Source organism: Tachyglossus aculeatus, chromosome 5 (genome assembly GCF_015852505.1).
Source record: "Tachyglossus aculeatus isolate mTacAcu1 chromosome 5, mTacAcu1.pri, whole genome shotgun sequence".
Lineage (NCBI taxonomy): Eukaryota > Metazoa > Chordata > Mammalia > Monotremata > Tachyglossidae > Tachyglossus > Tachyglossus aculeatus.
The window spans coordinates 28499761-28515739 of NC_052070.1; the positions used below are offsets into that span (position 1 = coordinate 28499761).

At 42.7% G+C, this 15979-nt stretch overlaps 1 protein-coding gene across 1 annotated transcript in view; it reads right to left on the minus strand.

Annotated features, from left to right (window-relative positions):
- TMX3 (thioredoxin related transmembrane protein 3) overlaps positions 1 to 15979 on the minus strand; it is a 77891-nt gene that overhangs the window by 18998 nt on the left and 42914 nt on the right. The window contains exons 9-13 of the mRNA XM_038746443.1: positions 15237 to 15303; positions 10241 to 10339; positions 5212 to 5269; positions 3481 to 3534; positions 973 to 1029 (exon numbers count right to left, since the gene is read on the minus strand). Coding sequence (XP_038602371.1) covers positions 973 to 1029; positions 3481 to 3534; positions 5212 to 5269; positions 10241 to 10339; positions 15237 to 15303 — 335 coding nt within the window. The remainder of the gene's footprint in view (positions 1 to 972; positions 1030 to 3480; positions 3535 to 5211; positions 5270 to 10240; positions 10340 to 15236; positions 15304 to 15979) is intronic.

Here is a 15979-nt window from a genome sequence, read left to right on the forward strand (position 1 = left end):
ATTTCCTGGCCAATGGAAGTGCTCCTTGCATGGAATTCCTTTGTTTTGCCTCTGAGACAGTCTCTTAATAGGCTGATCTCATTGAAGGACAGTAAGCCCTGTTCCAATTTGCTGCCTGCTGGAGTGATGTGCAGTCCACGGCTGCATCATAATGTTTGCCATTTTGGGTCTCTCTGTTTGAAGAGTTGTTCTTTGCTCCCAGCTCGCATGAGCTCAAAATATTTGGGGGCAATTCTGCTACGATCCTCCCTCCTCACTTGTGCCAAGTGAACATGTGCTTTTCTGACCATTACCTTGGTGCTGCTGAAGCTGACAGCGCTCCACAACTTCATTACTGGGAATTTGGCTTCTGCCGTTTGGTGTGGCGTATGGTTTGAAGAAGAAGCAGTGTGCCTACTGAAAAGAGCAGGGGCCTGAGGGTCAGAGGACCTGAATTCTAATCCCTGTTCTGCCACGTATCTGCAATGTGAACTTGGACAAGTCACCTAACTTCTCTATGTCTCAGTTTCCTCATCTGTGAAATGGAGATTTAAACCTGTTCTCCCTCTTCCCTAGACTGTGTGCCCCAAATGGACAGGGACTGTGTCCAACCTGATTAACCGGTGTCCACCCCAGTGCTTAGTACATTGCTTGGAACATACTAAGCACTTAAAGAATACCATAATAATAATTACTATATTATATAATAATAATAATGTTGGGGAGATTGTGCAGGAGCGGGAAGTGTCTTCTGGAATAGGTTCAGGTATAAAATCACGTGGATGGTTGAAACTATTACAGCTATAATTCATCCATTCACTTGTTCAATATGATCGACTAGAGGCATTCAATACAAAACTAACAGCAAACCAAATGTTTCATGGATCAATACATCTAAACCTGAACCCAAGGGAAGACTATAGTTTCAAGAAAAGAAATCCAACGGTGAGGAAAACAATCAAAAAGCCGATATATAAAATTAAATTTACTTACTCCATCAGCAAGCTATTTATGTAGTCACTCCCATCCATATGGCCAAACTGAAAGCTTCTACACAGAGGAAGAACGAGACAACAAAATCAGACTTTAGTCACAGGAGATTAGATCCAAAACAGCATGGGGAAAACGTACTGCCAGAGGAATAACTATTCACCAATCAGTGAATTTTGCACCCTTTATCCACCTATCCCTTACCCCGACAGTGCTTATGTACATATCCATAATGCATATATATTATGCTTGTCTACCTAACTAGACTGTAAGCTCATTTTGGGCAGGGAACAGATCTACCAACTTTGCTAGGCTGTACATTCCCCAAGCGCTTAGTCCACTACCTAGAGCATAGTAAGTGCTCAGGACATACAACTGATTAGCTGATTGACTGATCAGTTGGTCCGGTTATAGCGAATGGCACCAATTGGACAGGAAAGAGATCAGTGGGAAAAATGGCAGATCATCCCATAACATGCACGGAACTATTGCTAATCTGAGCTAGGGCTAGGCAGGGGAACTGATTCTGGGCAATCAATCAATCAATCAATCAATCGTATTTATTGAGCGCTTACTGTGTGCAGAGCACTGTACTAAGTGCTTGGGAAGTACAAGTTGGCAACACATAGAGACAGTCCCTACCCAAAAAGCGGGCTCACAGTCTAAAAGGGGGAGACAGACAACAAAACCAAACATACTAACAAAATAAAATAAATAGAATAGATATGTACAGATATGGGCAGAACTGAAGACCGTTGTTATATTATGCTTTTCTGCTTTTCCTGCCTCATGTCCCTTTTAAATTTTATTTTAATTTAATTTAATTTTATTACTAGTAGAAGTATGCATAATAATAAATGTATGCAGAAATAAATGTAGAAGTATTCATAATAATAAATAATCCTGCCTCATGTCCCTTTTTAATTTTAGTAGTAGTAGTATTAATAATAAATAATAATGATGATAGTGGTATGGGTTTAGCGCTTACTACGTGCCAGACACGGTACTAGGTTCCGGGGTGGATAAAAGCAAACCGGGTTGCACACAGTCCTTGACCCACATGAGGTGCAGTCTTAATCCCCATTTTACAAGTGAGGTAACTGATGTCCAGAGAAATGAAGTGACTTGCCCAAGGCCACACGGCGGACAAGTAGGAGAGCCAGGACTAGAACCCGTGACTTGACTTTCAGGCCCATGGTCCGTCCAGTACTCCATACTGTTTGTTTCCTTTCCATTCAATTCTGCGGTAGTTCCAGATCTCACAATCATATAAAATGTTGGCTGTCACTCCTCATTACCCTGTCATTGCTCTGTGGTTAGCAAACTCTGTCCATTCCCCCAAAAAACCTGTTAGCCTTTTTGATTCTGTTTTCTGCTTCTGGTTTTATCTATGCCTTATTAGACAGGGAACTGAGGTGGCAGCAGACTGGAGTAACAGCATTAAGTTGTGAGCAGGGCATCCAACTCTTGGGTTGTGGGTTAGGCTTATAGCACAGCGTCAATTATATAAGGGGACTCACGGTTACCTACAGGTTAAATGTCCGGATAAGTCTCAGAGGCTTGATACGAAGCCTGTAGTCCGTTGAGTTGGAAGAGTTTTTCGGTAGATTCTAAAAATACTGTGACTTGAGCGTCTAAGCCCCTTGTTCACTCATTCATTCAATCGTACCTGAGTACTTACTGTGTGCAGAGCACTGTACTAAGCGCTTGAAAGTACAATTCAGCAACAAATAGAGACAATCCCTGCCCAGAATGGGCTCACAGTCTAGAAACAACAGATTCACAGTCTAGTTGTCCCTTCAGACGTGGTGACGTAGAACACCATATGGGCAGGGAATGGATCTGTTATGTTGTACTCTCCCAAGCATTTAGTACAGTGCTCTGCACACAGTAAGTACTCAAATATGACTGACCAGATGGGACGAGATCTATCACCCGGCTCTACTTTACTCTGACAAGATAAGAGAAGAGTCAGACAGGGCACCTTCTACTCCGACTCGGTTGACTACGCTTTTACATATCTATCCTATTTATTTTATTTTGTTGGTATGTTTGGGTTTGTTCTCTGTCTCCCCCGTTTAGACTGTGAGCCCACTGTTGGGTAGGGACTGTCTCTATGTGTTGCCAATTTGTACTTCCCAAGCGCTTAGTACAGTGCTCTGCACATAGTAAGCACTCAATAAATACGATTGATGATGATGATGATAGCCTAAGGACCCTGGGGAATTTCCCAGGGCGGTCAAATTGGCTTAGCAGTCGTCAGAGTCAAGATCTGACGATAAGGTCAGATGTTTGTGAAAGATCTCCGAAAGCAGAAGAGGTGTCTTGGTGGTGCTCCTTCTACTTTTCCTACATCTACTGGGCTGCAACTAGTTTTTTTTACCTCAATTCTTTCATTTCAAGTAATTTAAAAGATACCGCTGAAGGCTTGCAAAGAATTAATTGTTCTCTTTAGATGACATCCCAGGGGCTGAGAAAAAAAAAAATGTGATCTAGAAATAAGGCACCTACCTATGAAAATGGTCTCTGTAATCTTTAGCAACTTCCTGAATAACCGATTTTAATCTGTAAAGGGGGAAAGAAGAGGGGGCGGGGGCGGGGGGGGGGATGAGAGGGAAGAGAAACAAAAACAAATTAATCACAACACCAAATATTTCAAATGCACGGGCTAACAGATAATTCAGCTATGTAGCTGTGACATATGAAATCATTCAGCACGTAGAACAGTGACCAGTGCTTAGAACAGTGCTAGGCATACAGTAAGCGCTTAACAAATACCATCATCATCATTATTAATCACAAATATTCAATATAAAAGGATTCCAAAAATGCTACAATGCCTGTTACTCTTGTAGAGTCTTGGGAAATTAGCACGTGGGTAGTAAAATATGAACGAAAAGACACCGAATAACTGACGCTATACTTGTATCATAAAATGCAACCGCAAATACGTGAAGACACAGGATCGGAGAACTAGGGCCGGAAGGATTCACAAAGTAATCTGGTCCAGCCCTGTAGATGTTTGGCTAAATCATCTAGAACAGATTACTGACTGTTCTTCAAAGATATCCATAACAATTCCTTGAGACGGTAGCTAGATTTCTCGATTATTTAAAAATGTGAATGAGAAGAACCTGCCACAAACTTGACTTTTGCTAGCAGGCATCTTCTTTATCCTTAAATCTAGTATCAAAAACTGTACTGTGGGGGATAGGGATGGGGGAAAAAACAAAAACAGATTTTCCTTTATGTTACCAAATGGAGTGGAAACACTGTGGTTTTATGAAGCAGAAAGAGGAAGATGGTTCTACATTCAATATCTCAACTTGTCAAACGGAAATATCTCTCATGATTGGTATGTGGGTGGCAAACAGACAAAACACAAGAATTCCTTAAAACCATCTCAGGTGAAGTTTGTTGTTGCTTTAGATCAGTTTAGGCTAGAATGATCAAAGCCAAAAAAATACAGAAATATAAATCACAAGCATTCCTTCCGTGACAAATCATATCATTCATCTACTTCTAGAATACCGCTCCTAAAGGTGTTTTACCTATTATCTCTTTTTCTTTTCATTTCACCTCATTGTTTCATACTGGAGTGCAAGCATTCTATCCCTAGAATGAACGCCACCGCTAGAAAACTTAAATGAGGCTAAGCCATCTGTACACTGAACAGTTTTAAAAGAAGGCATAATAATCATAATACTGGCATTTATTAAGTGCTTACTATGTGCAAAGCACTGTTCTAAGTGCTGGGGAGGTTACAAGGTGATCCGGTTGTCCCACGGGGGGCTCACAGTCTTAACCCCCATTTTACAGATGAGGTGACTGAAGTGACTTGCCCTAAAGTCACATAGCTGACAAGTGGCGGAGCCGGGATTTGAACGCATGACCTCTGACTCCAAAGCCCGTGCTCTTTCAACTGAGCCACGCTGCTTCCCGTGATGTCATGAAGGCATGATGTCAGTCAAAATTGAACTGGACCAAATCAGCAGATAAAGAAGGTTGGTCAGCAGGGGACAATCACCATCACGCAGGGCAAGCCCCACATCTCTCCGGCATTTCATTTCCTCCTCTTGGAATGTCACCCCAGAATCCACTTCCCTGTAATCTCTGCAACGGGACACTCCGACAGCATACCGTCATAATCTGGGTCCTGTTTTCTCTGCTAAAGAGGAAAGACTGTAATAAAGCTCGTGTTGGATCCCGATTTGTCAGATCAGCCTTACACTGCTACTGTACCTGGTATGCTCAACAGACAAGTTCTTGTCGTCGATGACTGCGATAGCCACGAGCTTTCCTGAAACAAGGAGTGAGAGGGCTCTAGTCATCAAAATAATCTGGAAAGACATCGCTCTGACTCGACTAACACCATAAATTACTATTTTATCTAGTCATGGATAAGAAGAAACGGGGATCATACTGCTCATAAAGCACTCTAGAGAAGGTAGGCTCTTAAGATCACATCGGAGATGGGAGTGGGAGAAGAGGAAATGAGGGTCTAGTCGGGGAAGGTCTCTTGGAGGAGATGGAGGAAAAGGGAGGGCGATATTTATTAATTTATTTATTTTATTTGTACATATCTATTCTATTTTGTTAGTATGTTTGGTTTTGTTCTCTGTCTCCCCCTTTTAGACTGTGAGCCCACTGTTGGGTAGGGACTGTCTCTATATGTTGCCAACTTGTACTTCCCAAGCGCTTAGTACAGTCCTCTGCACACAGAAAGCGCTCAATAAATACAATTGATTGATTGACTTAGCACCACACCTCTCCCCTTGTGCTGTCCCCTCACCTATGTTACAATGTCCTTTCTCCCCAACTCCTCTGAGCCTCTAGCCAGATAACCTTAAAACTCAATATGTCCAAAATGGAACTTCTCATTCCATATAAATTTGTTATTGACTCATTTATAATCGTGCCTGTCTCCCCCTCTAGACTGTGAGCTCGTTGTGGGTAGGGAATGTGTCCGTTTGTTGTTGTATTGTACTGTCCCCAGCACTCAGTACGGTGCTTTACACATAGTAAGCGCTCAATAAATACAACTGAATGAATAGTTTATCTGCCTCCAACTTCTTTTGTCTACACTACAGTCTGATGCCGTTCAGAATATATCATTTCCCTCCTCAAAGACTTCCAGGGCATATTCATTGCTCCTGGCATAAAACAAAAATTCGTAACTATTGCTTCTGATGATTTCCACCAGCTAGCTCCCTCTAATCTGAGAACCTCAGTCACTGTTAAGAGAAGCAGCATGGCATGGCTCAGTGGAAAGAGCCCAGGTTTGGGAGTCCGAGGTTATAGCTCTAATTCCGGCTCCGCCACTTGTCAGCTGTGTGCCTTTGGGCAAGTCACTTCACTTCTCTGGACCTCAGTTACCTCATCTGTAAAAGGGGGATTAAGACTATGAGCCCCACGTGGGACAACCTTGATTACCTTTTATCCCCCCCCCCACCCCCCCGTGCTTAGAACAGTGCTTGGCACATAGTAAGCGCTTAACAAACACCAACATTATTATTAAGCATTTAGTACAGTGCTCTGCACACAGAAAGCACTCAATATGATTGAATGAATATCAACCTTTCAATCCTGTTTGTTGCACACTTTACTGTGTGCAGAGCACTATACTAAGCTCTTGGGAGAATATAGTATAGTGAATTGGTGAACACATCCCATGCCCACAATGAACTTACAGTCTAGAAAGGGAGACAGACTGTAAATATATATTAATATAAATTACAGGTATGTACTTGAGTGGTGTGGGGATGAGGAAGGGGTGAATAAAGGGTGCAGAAACAAGTGCAAGAACAACGCAGATGGGAGTGGAAAAAGAGGAAATGAGGGCTTAGTTGGAGACAGCCTCTTGGTGGAGATGTGCCTTCAGTCAAGGATTTGAAGGTGGGGAAAGTGACTGTCTGTCAGATCTGAAGAGAGAAGGCATCCTGGGCAAGAAGCGAGATGTGGGTGAGAAGTCGGAAGTGAGATAGATGAGACAGAGGTACAGTTCTAGTGTTGCTTTGGAATTTGGAGTTTGAGGATATCCAACAATCAAGCTGTAAGTTTATCTTGAGAGTGAGTCCTTGTGTACCCCCCTCTGAATATCATATCCATTGCCAAAATATTGTTTCTGTGCTTTAACTTTGCAACACTGTTGATAATTTTATTGGACATAATAAGTTCTGGGTTTGTTATTTGCCGGGTCACAGAATCATTCACTACTGGTGAGCCCACTGTTGGGTAGGGACCATTTCTATATGTTGCCAACTTGTACATCCCAAGCGCTTAGTACAGAGCTCTGCACACAGTAAGCGCTCAATAAATACGATTGATTGACTGATAGAAGAGCAAAATGTAAAGGATGAGTTTAAGTAGGTGAACAGCAAGGTCAGGTAGGAGGGGGCCAGGTGACTGAGTGCTTTAATGCCAACAGAAAGGAGTTTCTCTTGGATGAGGAAGTGGGTCCCTACATGCCAGCTCACTCTTTTCATTTGTTATTTGTGTACTTTTCTTTTCGATCTTGACATTTCTTGTTGCTTCTACTCACTGCATATTTGTCAATATGTGTCCCCTTGCAATCTCCTTACCACTTCCCTGCATTATTCATTCAATCGTATTTATTGAGTGCTTACTGCGTGCAGCGCACGGCACTAAGCGCTTGGGAAGTATTACATCGGAAGCCCCTCAAAGACAGGGACCACTCACGTTTTACTTCTATAATATGTTCCCATGTGTCCTGCACACAATACTCAGTGATTCTGAATGACAGTGGCCCCGGTATCTACTCTTGATATTCATTCAATCGTATTTATTGAGCACTTACTGTGTGCAGAGGCACTTACCTGGCAGAGCACCTGAGTCCTTCCACCTATGCTCTTTTTTTTATGGCATTTAAACGCTTAATAAGTGCAAAGCACTGTTCTAAGCACTGAGCACTGTTCTAAGTGCTAATATTCACCTCATCCCCTGCCTCCATAGCACTTATACAAACTGTTCATTATACTCAGTTCCTTCCCCTTACCTTCCATTTATTTTAATGCCTGCTTCCTCTGCTTGATAATAAGCCCTTTGAGGGCAGGGACCATGTCTATTGATAATAATAATGATAGCATTTATGAAGCACTTACTATGTGCAAAGCACTGTTCTAAGCACTAGGGAGGTTACAAGGTGATCAGGTTGTCCCACGGGGGGCTCACAGTCTTCATCCCCATTTTACAGATGAGGTAACTGAGGCCCAGAGAAGTGAAGTGACTTGCCCAAAGTCACACAGCTGACAGGTGGTGGAGCTGGGATTTGAACCCATGACCTCTGACTCCAAAGCCCGGGCTCTTTCCATTGAGCCACGCTGCTTCTCCAGGCTTCCCTATTGTATTCTTCCACACGGAGAAGCAGTGTGGCTTAGTGGAAGGACCACGGGCTGGGGACGTGGGTTCTAATCCCGGCTCTGCCAATTATGAGCTGAGTGATTTGCAAGTCGCAACTTCTCTGGGCCTCAGATCCCTCAACTGTAAAATGGGGATTACGACTGTGAGCCCCACGTGGGGCAATCTGATTACCTTGTATCTATCTCAGGGCTTAGAACAGCATAGTAAGTGCTTAAATACCATCATCTTCATCAATCGTATTTATTGAGCGCTTACTATGTGCACAGCACTGTACTAAGCACTTGGGAAGAACAAATTGGCAACATATCATTGGCATCATTATCATTATTATTTAGTACGGTGCTTTGCTCATAGTAAGCACTCAATGAACACCACTGATTGACTGGTTAGGTAAGGAGGACGAGAGAATGTGTCCAAAAGGAGGGGAAGGGGAGGAATGTTGCAAGTTAAAGTGGCCTTCTTAAATCTGGGGTTAACTAAGTTGGAGGGTAATAATTATTTCGGAAGGCAAGTGGCTGCATCGGATCACTACGGTGGCATCTCTTGCAAATGTTTCTGAATACACGGAGATGATCCGATGGGACTTTGGAATCCTCTTTGGGGAAACTATGTTTTGGAGCTCTTGTGAGCGGGGAACATGTCTACCGAGTCTGGCATACTATACTTTCCCAAGTGCTTAGTACAGAACTCTGCAAAATGCACTCAAGACATACAATTGGTTGATTGATCGATCAACTTATTGAGCTTGAATTATTAGGTGCATGTTTTCTAAATATTTTTTTCCAAATTAATAGTTTAAACAATTACCAGTACAATATTATGTTCATATCTGTAACACTGTCTCTGGTTGCTACCACTAAAAGGCTATGTTTCAGGTACCTTTATAATAATAATGATGACGATAATACCTACGGTATTTGTAAAACACTTACTATAAGCTTACTATAAGACACTGCACTAAGCACTGGGATCGATACAAGCAAATCAGGTTGGACACAGTCCCTGCCCTACGTGGGGCTCACAGTCTCAATCCTGATTTTACAGAGGAGGGAACTGAGGCACAGAAAAGTGAAGTGACTTGCCCAAGGTCATACAGCAGACAAATGGCAGACCTGGTGTTAGAACCCATGACTTTCTAACTCCCAGGCTTGTGCTGTATCCACTATGTTGAGCTGTTACTGGTACAAGAACACATAACACAAAGTCATTTTCCAAACAGTAAGTAAACTGGCGGCAGTCCAAATGCATCTGGAAAAATTCGAGTTTGGGTGGAAGGTCTGGACAGTGTCTGAACCTGAAACATTTGTTTAGTGCTTTAATTTACACATTATGACTTCTTTTGCCACTAAAAGTGAAAATTCAATGGTTTCCGAGATCTGCACTTTTTACTTTAATATAGCAAATTAATAATTTCAACAGAACATATGATTCACACCTGGGAGACTACTCACCTATTAGTTCCCTATAAGAAAATACAAAGACATTTCTAGGAGACTTGTCATGATAAATTTAATAAAGTGCACTTTATCAAAATGCACTTTTAATAGTAGCATGTAAAAAAACTCAGTCAAAGAGGATTAAAATAAGAACTGGAGTGTGCAGAAAATAATAAGGCCCACAATTAAAAATTTAATACTGCAATCTCAGCCCATTAGAAATCAGAGTGGGATATGTCTACAGCAGGAATTTGAAACATCAGTTCTCCAAGTCCAGACTCTTCAGTGAAGCACATTTAGCCAATTCAGGGAGGGGAAATGATACTGCGAGCACCTTGAGGGTAAGGGGATACACACTTTGTTCCTGTTAACCCCTCCCAAGAGCTTACTGTACTGTTTTGATCTCAGATGCTCAATAAATACGACTGATCGATTAAATGTCCCCAGTGAACTACCTGTGTCTCCAAGTTCGTACAAGGTAAATCCATCCACGGTAAGATAATTTTGAAATCTTTCCTTGTTTATCCATGATAAAAGATCGCCATCTTCATACTCTAAAAGAGAAAGAAGGAAACCACAATAAACTTTCACATGAAGATGGAAAGGGTGAGTTTTAGAAAAATGTCCTATTACAGAAGTAACTGGAATCTGGCATCTACCGCCTGGACTAGGAGAGATTCTCTCTTGCCATGGCTATTTTTGTGATAATGCAGGAAATACATTCCAACTTCCTTAGTATGAATGGGCTGAACTTGCTGCAACCCTTTCGAACACAGCAAATTTTCTTTACACACAAGAGCTCCCTAAAGTCCAAATGTTTGCATGACTCCAGTCCTGTGCCTTCCCTCTCTGAAGAGCCTCGCTGACCCAAATTTCGTTACTAAGGATAACAATAATAAAGTGTGATATTTGTGAAGTGCTAACTATGAGCAGGAGACTATACTCGGCAGTAGGGTAGAGACCAGAAAATTAGGTTGGACACAGTCCCTGTCCTGCATGGGGTTTGCACGGCATTAAATTCCCATTTTACAGATGGGGAAACCAAGGCCCACAAGGCCACACACTTAAGCAATGACTGAAATCCAGGGATGCTGATACGGGGGTGCTTTCCACCGTCCGTTCCTACTGTCGTGCCTGCCGAAGGGCCAGGAGAGGAGTCAGGGGAGGAGTCACTCGGTTGTATTTCTTGAGCGTTTACTGTGGGCAGAGCACTCTAAGCGCTTGGGAGAGTACAGTATGACAACAGACAAGACACGTTCCCTGCTTACAACGAGCTTACAGTCTAGAGGGGGAGACAGACATTAATATAAATCAATAAATGACAAGTATGTACATAAGTGCTGTGGGGTTGGGAGGGGGTGATGAATGAAAGGAGCAAGTCAGGGTGACACAGAAGGGAGCCTTGATTATTCCATCAGCTTCCTCGCTGACCTCCTGTCTCTTCCCACTCCAGTCCACACTCCACTTGCCGCCCAGATCATTTTTCTTCAAAAATGTTCAGGCCACGTTTCCCCACTCCTCAAGAAACTCCAATGTTTGCCCATCAATGTCCGCATCAAATATAAACTCCTCACCATTGGCTTTAAAGCACTTCATCACCTTGCCCCCTCTGACTTCACCTCACTACTCTCCTACTATAACCCAGTCCGCACACTTCCTTTCTCTAATACTAACCTTCTCACTGTAGCTTGATCTCATAAATCTCGCCACAGACCCCTCACCCATGTCCTCCCTCCTCATGAGACAGATAACTGCTCTCCCCCACTTCAAAGCCTTATTGAAGATGCACCTCCTCCATGAAGCCTTCCCTAAGCCCTCCTCTTCTCCCACTCCCTGCTGTGTTGCCCTGACTTGCTTCCTTCCTTCATCCTCCCTTCCACCCCCACAGCACACTTAATTTATTTATGTAGGTTAATGTCCATCTCCCCCTCTAGACTGTGAGCATCTTGTTGGCAAGGAATGTGTCTGTTGCTGTACTGTATTTTTTATATTTTTATAATGGCATTTATTAAGCGTTTACTATGTGCAAAGCACTGTTCTAAGTGCTGGGGAGGTTACAAGGTGATCAAGTTATCCCACAGGGGGCTCACAGTCTTAATCCCCATTTTACAGATGAAGTAACTGAGGCACAGAGAAGTTAAGTGACTTGCCCAAAGTCACACAGCTGAGAATTGGCAGAGCCAGGATTTGAACCCATGACCTCTGACTCCAAAGCCCATGCTCTTTCCACTGCGCCATGCTACTGTACTCACCCAAGCGCTTAGTACAGTGCTTTGCATACAGTAAGCACTCAATAAATACGAATGAATGAATAAGGCTTTCACGGGGGCTGGGAGGAAGAAGAGTCATTGTCTGTCGGATACAAGGAGGCATTCCAGGCCAGAGGTAGGATGTGGGTGAGAGTACGAGAACCACTGGAGGTTCTTGAGGAGTGGGGAAACGTGGCCTTAGGTTTTTTGTAGAAAAATGATCCGGGCAGCAGAGTGAAGTATAAACTAGAGTGAGGAGAGGCAGGAAGGTCAGCAAAGAGGCTCGGATTAATGTGGTAGCAGTTTGGATGGAGAAATGCTGCGAAGGCCAAACCAAAAGGATTTACTGATGGATCAAATATGGACTGAATGAGAGAGAGAAGTCAAGGACAGCATCCAAGCTTTCAAGCTCGTGAGACGGGGTGGATGGAGGTGCCGTCTACAGCGATAGGAAAGTCAGGGGAAGGGCAGGGTTTGTGTGGGAAGACAAAGATAAGGAAGTACTCAATAAACGCAACTGACGGATTGATTGATTGGACCCCAAAGTGGAGCTTTTCCCTTGCTCCCTGCCATCCACGATTGTTTCCCAAACCGCCCTGCCCCCCAAATGGCTGCGGGCTTCTTCCCCGATCAGTTGCGCACCTTGCTCCTCTCCCGACCTCTGCCTATGATTGGCCGTGTCATTCGATCGCCCTTACTGAGCACTTAATGTGCGCAGAGCACTGTACTAAGTGCTTGGGAGAGTACGGGATAACACTAAACAGACACATTCCCTGCCCACGTGGAGCTTCGAGTCCGGAGACGGAGGTCCCCAGGTGAAAGGCCCTGACGAGCGCCTGCTACTCGAGTCAGCTAAACAATGTGGACTAACGGAGGACAGCCCGGGCTTGGCCGTCAGAGGACCTGGCTGCTGACCCCGGCTCCGCCATCTGTCTGCTCTGTGACCTGGTGCTCGTCACTCTACTTTTCTGGGCCTCGATTCCCTCATCTGTAAAATGGGGATTAAGCCTGGGAGCCCCATGAATAAGATGGACTGTGTCCAACCTGATGAACTTGAAACTACCTCAGGAGTTAGTATAGTGCCTGGCACACAGTAAGCCCTCAACAAATCCCATTAAAAGAGATTTAAGAGATAAGCCTTCCTTCAGTGAGGGGGTCTTGAGGAGTAAGTTTCCTCCTCTTCTAGCAAATTTCAGTTTCTCCTTCCCCTAAGGGTGGGGCTAGTTTAGGAGACTATCACAAGGTGAGGCGGGGAACCACTCAGCACACAGAGTTTTTACACTGATCACTGGAGACCATTTCACCATCCTTCCTGATAGGACATCAAAGGCCCCTAAAGTCAACTGAAACGGATAATAAACCAAAATTGCAAGACTGCTTTCTTGATTGTGCTTCCTTAAATAAATAGAAACATTTGAATGGCCAAGCGGATAGAGCAAAGGCCTGGGAGCAAGAAGGTCATGGGTTCAAATCCCGGCTCCGCCACTTGTCTGCTATGTGACCTTGGGCAAGTTACTTCACTTCTCTGTGCCTCAGTTTCCTCATCTGTAAAATGGGGATTGAGACTGTGAGCCCCTTGTGGGACAGGGACCGTGTCCAACTCAATTTGCTTTTATGCACCTCAGCGCTAAGTACAGTGCTGGGCACATAGTAAACACTTAAACGTTATTATTATTATTATTAACAATAATAACAACACCAATAATAAAAAAGGCTCTTTTGGGGGATTTCCCTATTTACTGCAGTATTTTCATTTGAAAACTGCACATATTCGGTTTTTCTTTCCCCTCCCCCGGCAGATAATCCTGATTGCATCAGTCTGTCACTTTTCTGTGTTGTAGTTTTAGTTTCGTTTTCTGTTTCACTTCCCATCTTGAGGAGAAAGAACCCATCAGAAACCCTTTATATAGAAAGCAGGCATGTCTTGGGCACAAACCATTTCCTTTCAGAGTGTACGACATATCACAGAACTTGGTGGCAAGAAGGTAGAGCTGTTTAGAAGAATCTCAATTACTGAAGCAAAAATGGCACTCACTGGTGCACTGCTGATCTTATGGTAAGTATGCCTTAGAATTATTCTTTACATAGTATTTTCGAGTCATTGACAGGACCCAAGGGAACTTCTTTAACAATTAGTAATGCAATGAGTTTCTTTACAAGGTAGTTCACCAACAGAAAGACATTCTTGTGAATGTAATATTTAGAAAAATTAAGGTTCAACTTTCCATTTAAAACTTTCACAGAACTACAACCAAGATTAACTTCAACATGACTGAGTATGCTATTAAAGTTTTATAGCATCATTCCAAGCACAGGTGCTAAACTCTTTTTCACCACAGTTTTACTGCACAGATAACATACTAAACAATGCCCTTACAAACTTGGTTTGTAAAAATGTGTATTCTTTTTAAAAAGGTGAATAAATGCTTTAAATACTATTTGAGAGCAATGTTAATAAAACATTTCAAATTGTAACATTTTTTAACATTCCAGTACAGTTCCTTCAATATGTACCGAAAGAATTGTTGTTTCTGATCAATTTTCATCTTCAAAGCAAATAATGAAAATAGAGCTTCCAACTGAAAATCAGGACTTAATAAAAACATTGAAAACACTTCATTTTAAACTTCCATGCGGAACCCAGAGGGAAACAACTGTCAGCAACAACAACAAAATCTCATTCATTTTCTCAACCCGGCTGGTAAAGCATGATGCAAGAGTGCTGTCACTTAAATACATTTTCCTTCAGATGTTGCAAGCTTTAGACTTTTCCACCAGAAGACGGAGGATCATGAGAAAAATAAAGACCAAATTATCTGGACTGTGCTTTGTACACAAAAGAAGTAAAAGAAACTGAACAGACAGAATGGTACTGGTCTATTTAACAAGTTTTAAGAGAAATGCAATCAACCAGTGGTACTTATTGAGCACTCAGTACGTATAGAGCACTGTACTAAGCACTTGGACAAGTACAATTCCACCAGGTTGGTAGGTGTGATCCTCACTCACAAAGAGCTTCCAGGATGTACCGCAAGTTTGATGCAGCTGAAAATGAGAAGTTTCCACAGAAATGGACATCTAGACCAACATTTTTTTGAAGGATGCTCGTTATTCTGAAAATAAAGGGACTCTGAAAAATAAGCTAACTGTGTGGCTTAGTCTTTCTTTACAAATGACTACGAATTTTAATAGTACAACTTACCATCATACACAAAATAGGTTTCATCTTTGAAAACAAGCACAGCGGGCATCTCGTTGACTGTTATATACTGTAAGAACAGAAAGCTGACAATCATCAAAAACGGACTGGGTAACAAATGGAGATACTAAGACATCCTTCATTTCCCAAACGTTGACGTATACACGGTAAGTCTACCGATCATAAAACTCGGGCAAAGCTCATTTTGATTTGTTCACGCCTCTCGCCAAGAAATGCAACAATCATCGAATATGATTTTTGACCTGCTGATTTTGCTTTAAATGTGAATCAATAAAAAAAGAGGATCCATGTGTTGTTGCAGGCTTGAATTGTCAAAGAATCTTTCCAGGCTCATGCATCATAATAATAATCATAATAATAATAATTTTGGTATTTGTTAAGCACTTACTATGTGTCAAGCACTGTTCTAACCGCTGGGGGAGATACAAGGTAACTGGGCTGTCCGACATGGGGCTCACAGTCTTAATCCCCATTTTACAGATGAGATAACTTGAGGCCCAGAGAAGTTAAGTGACTTGCCCAAAATCACACAGCTGATAAATGGCGGAGCCGGGATTAGAACCTGTGACCTCTGACCCCCAAACCCGGGCTCTTTCCACTGAGCCACGACGCTTCTCGAACACATGGTTTGGAGATCCAAATAGTAATTCCAACACTTTAGCTAGCGTGTTTCCTTTCCTGAAACTTCAACAGCTTACTTCCTAATTCATTCATTCAATCATATT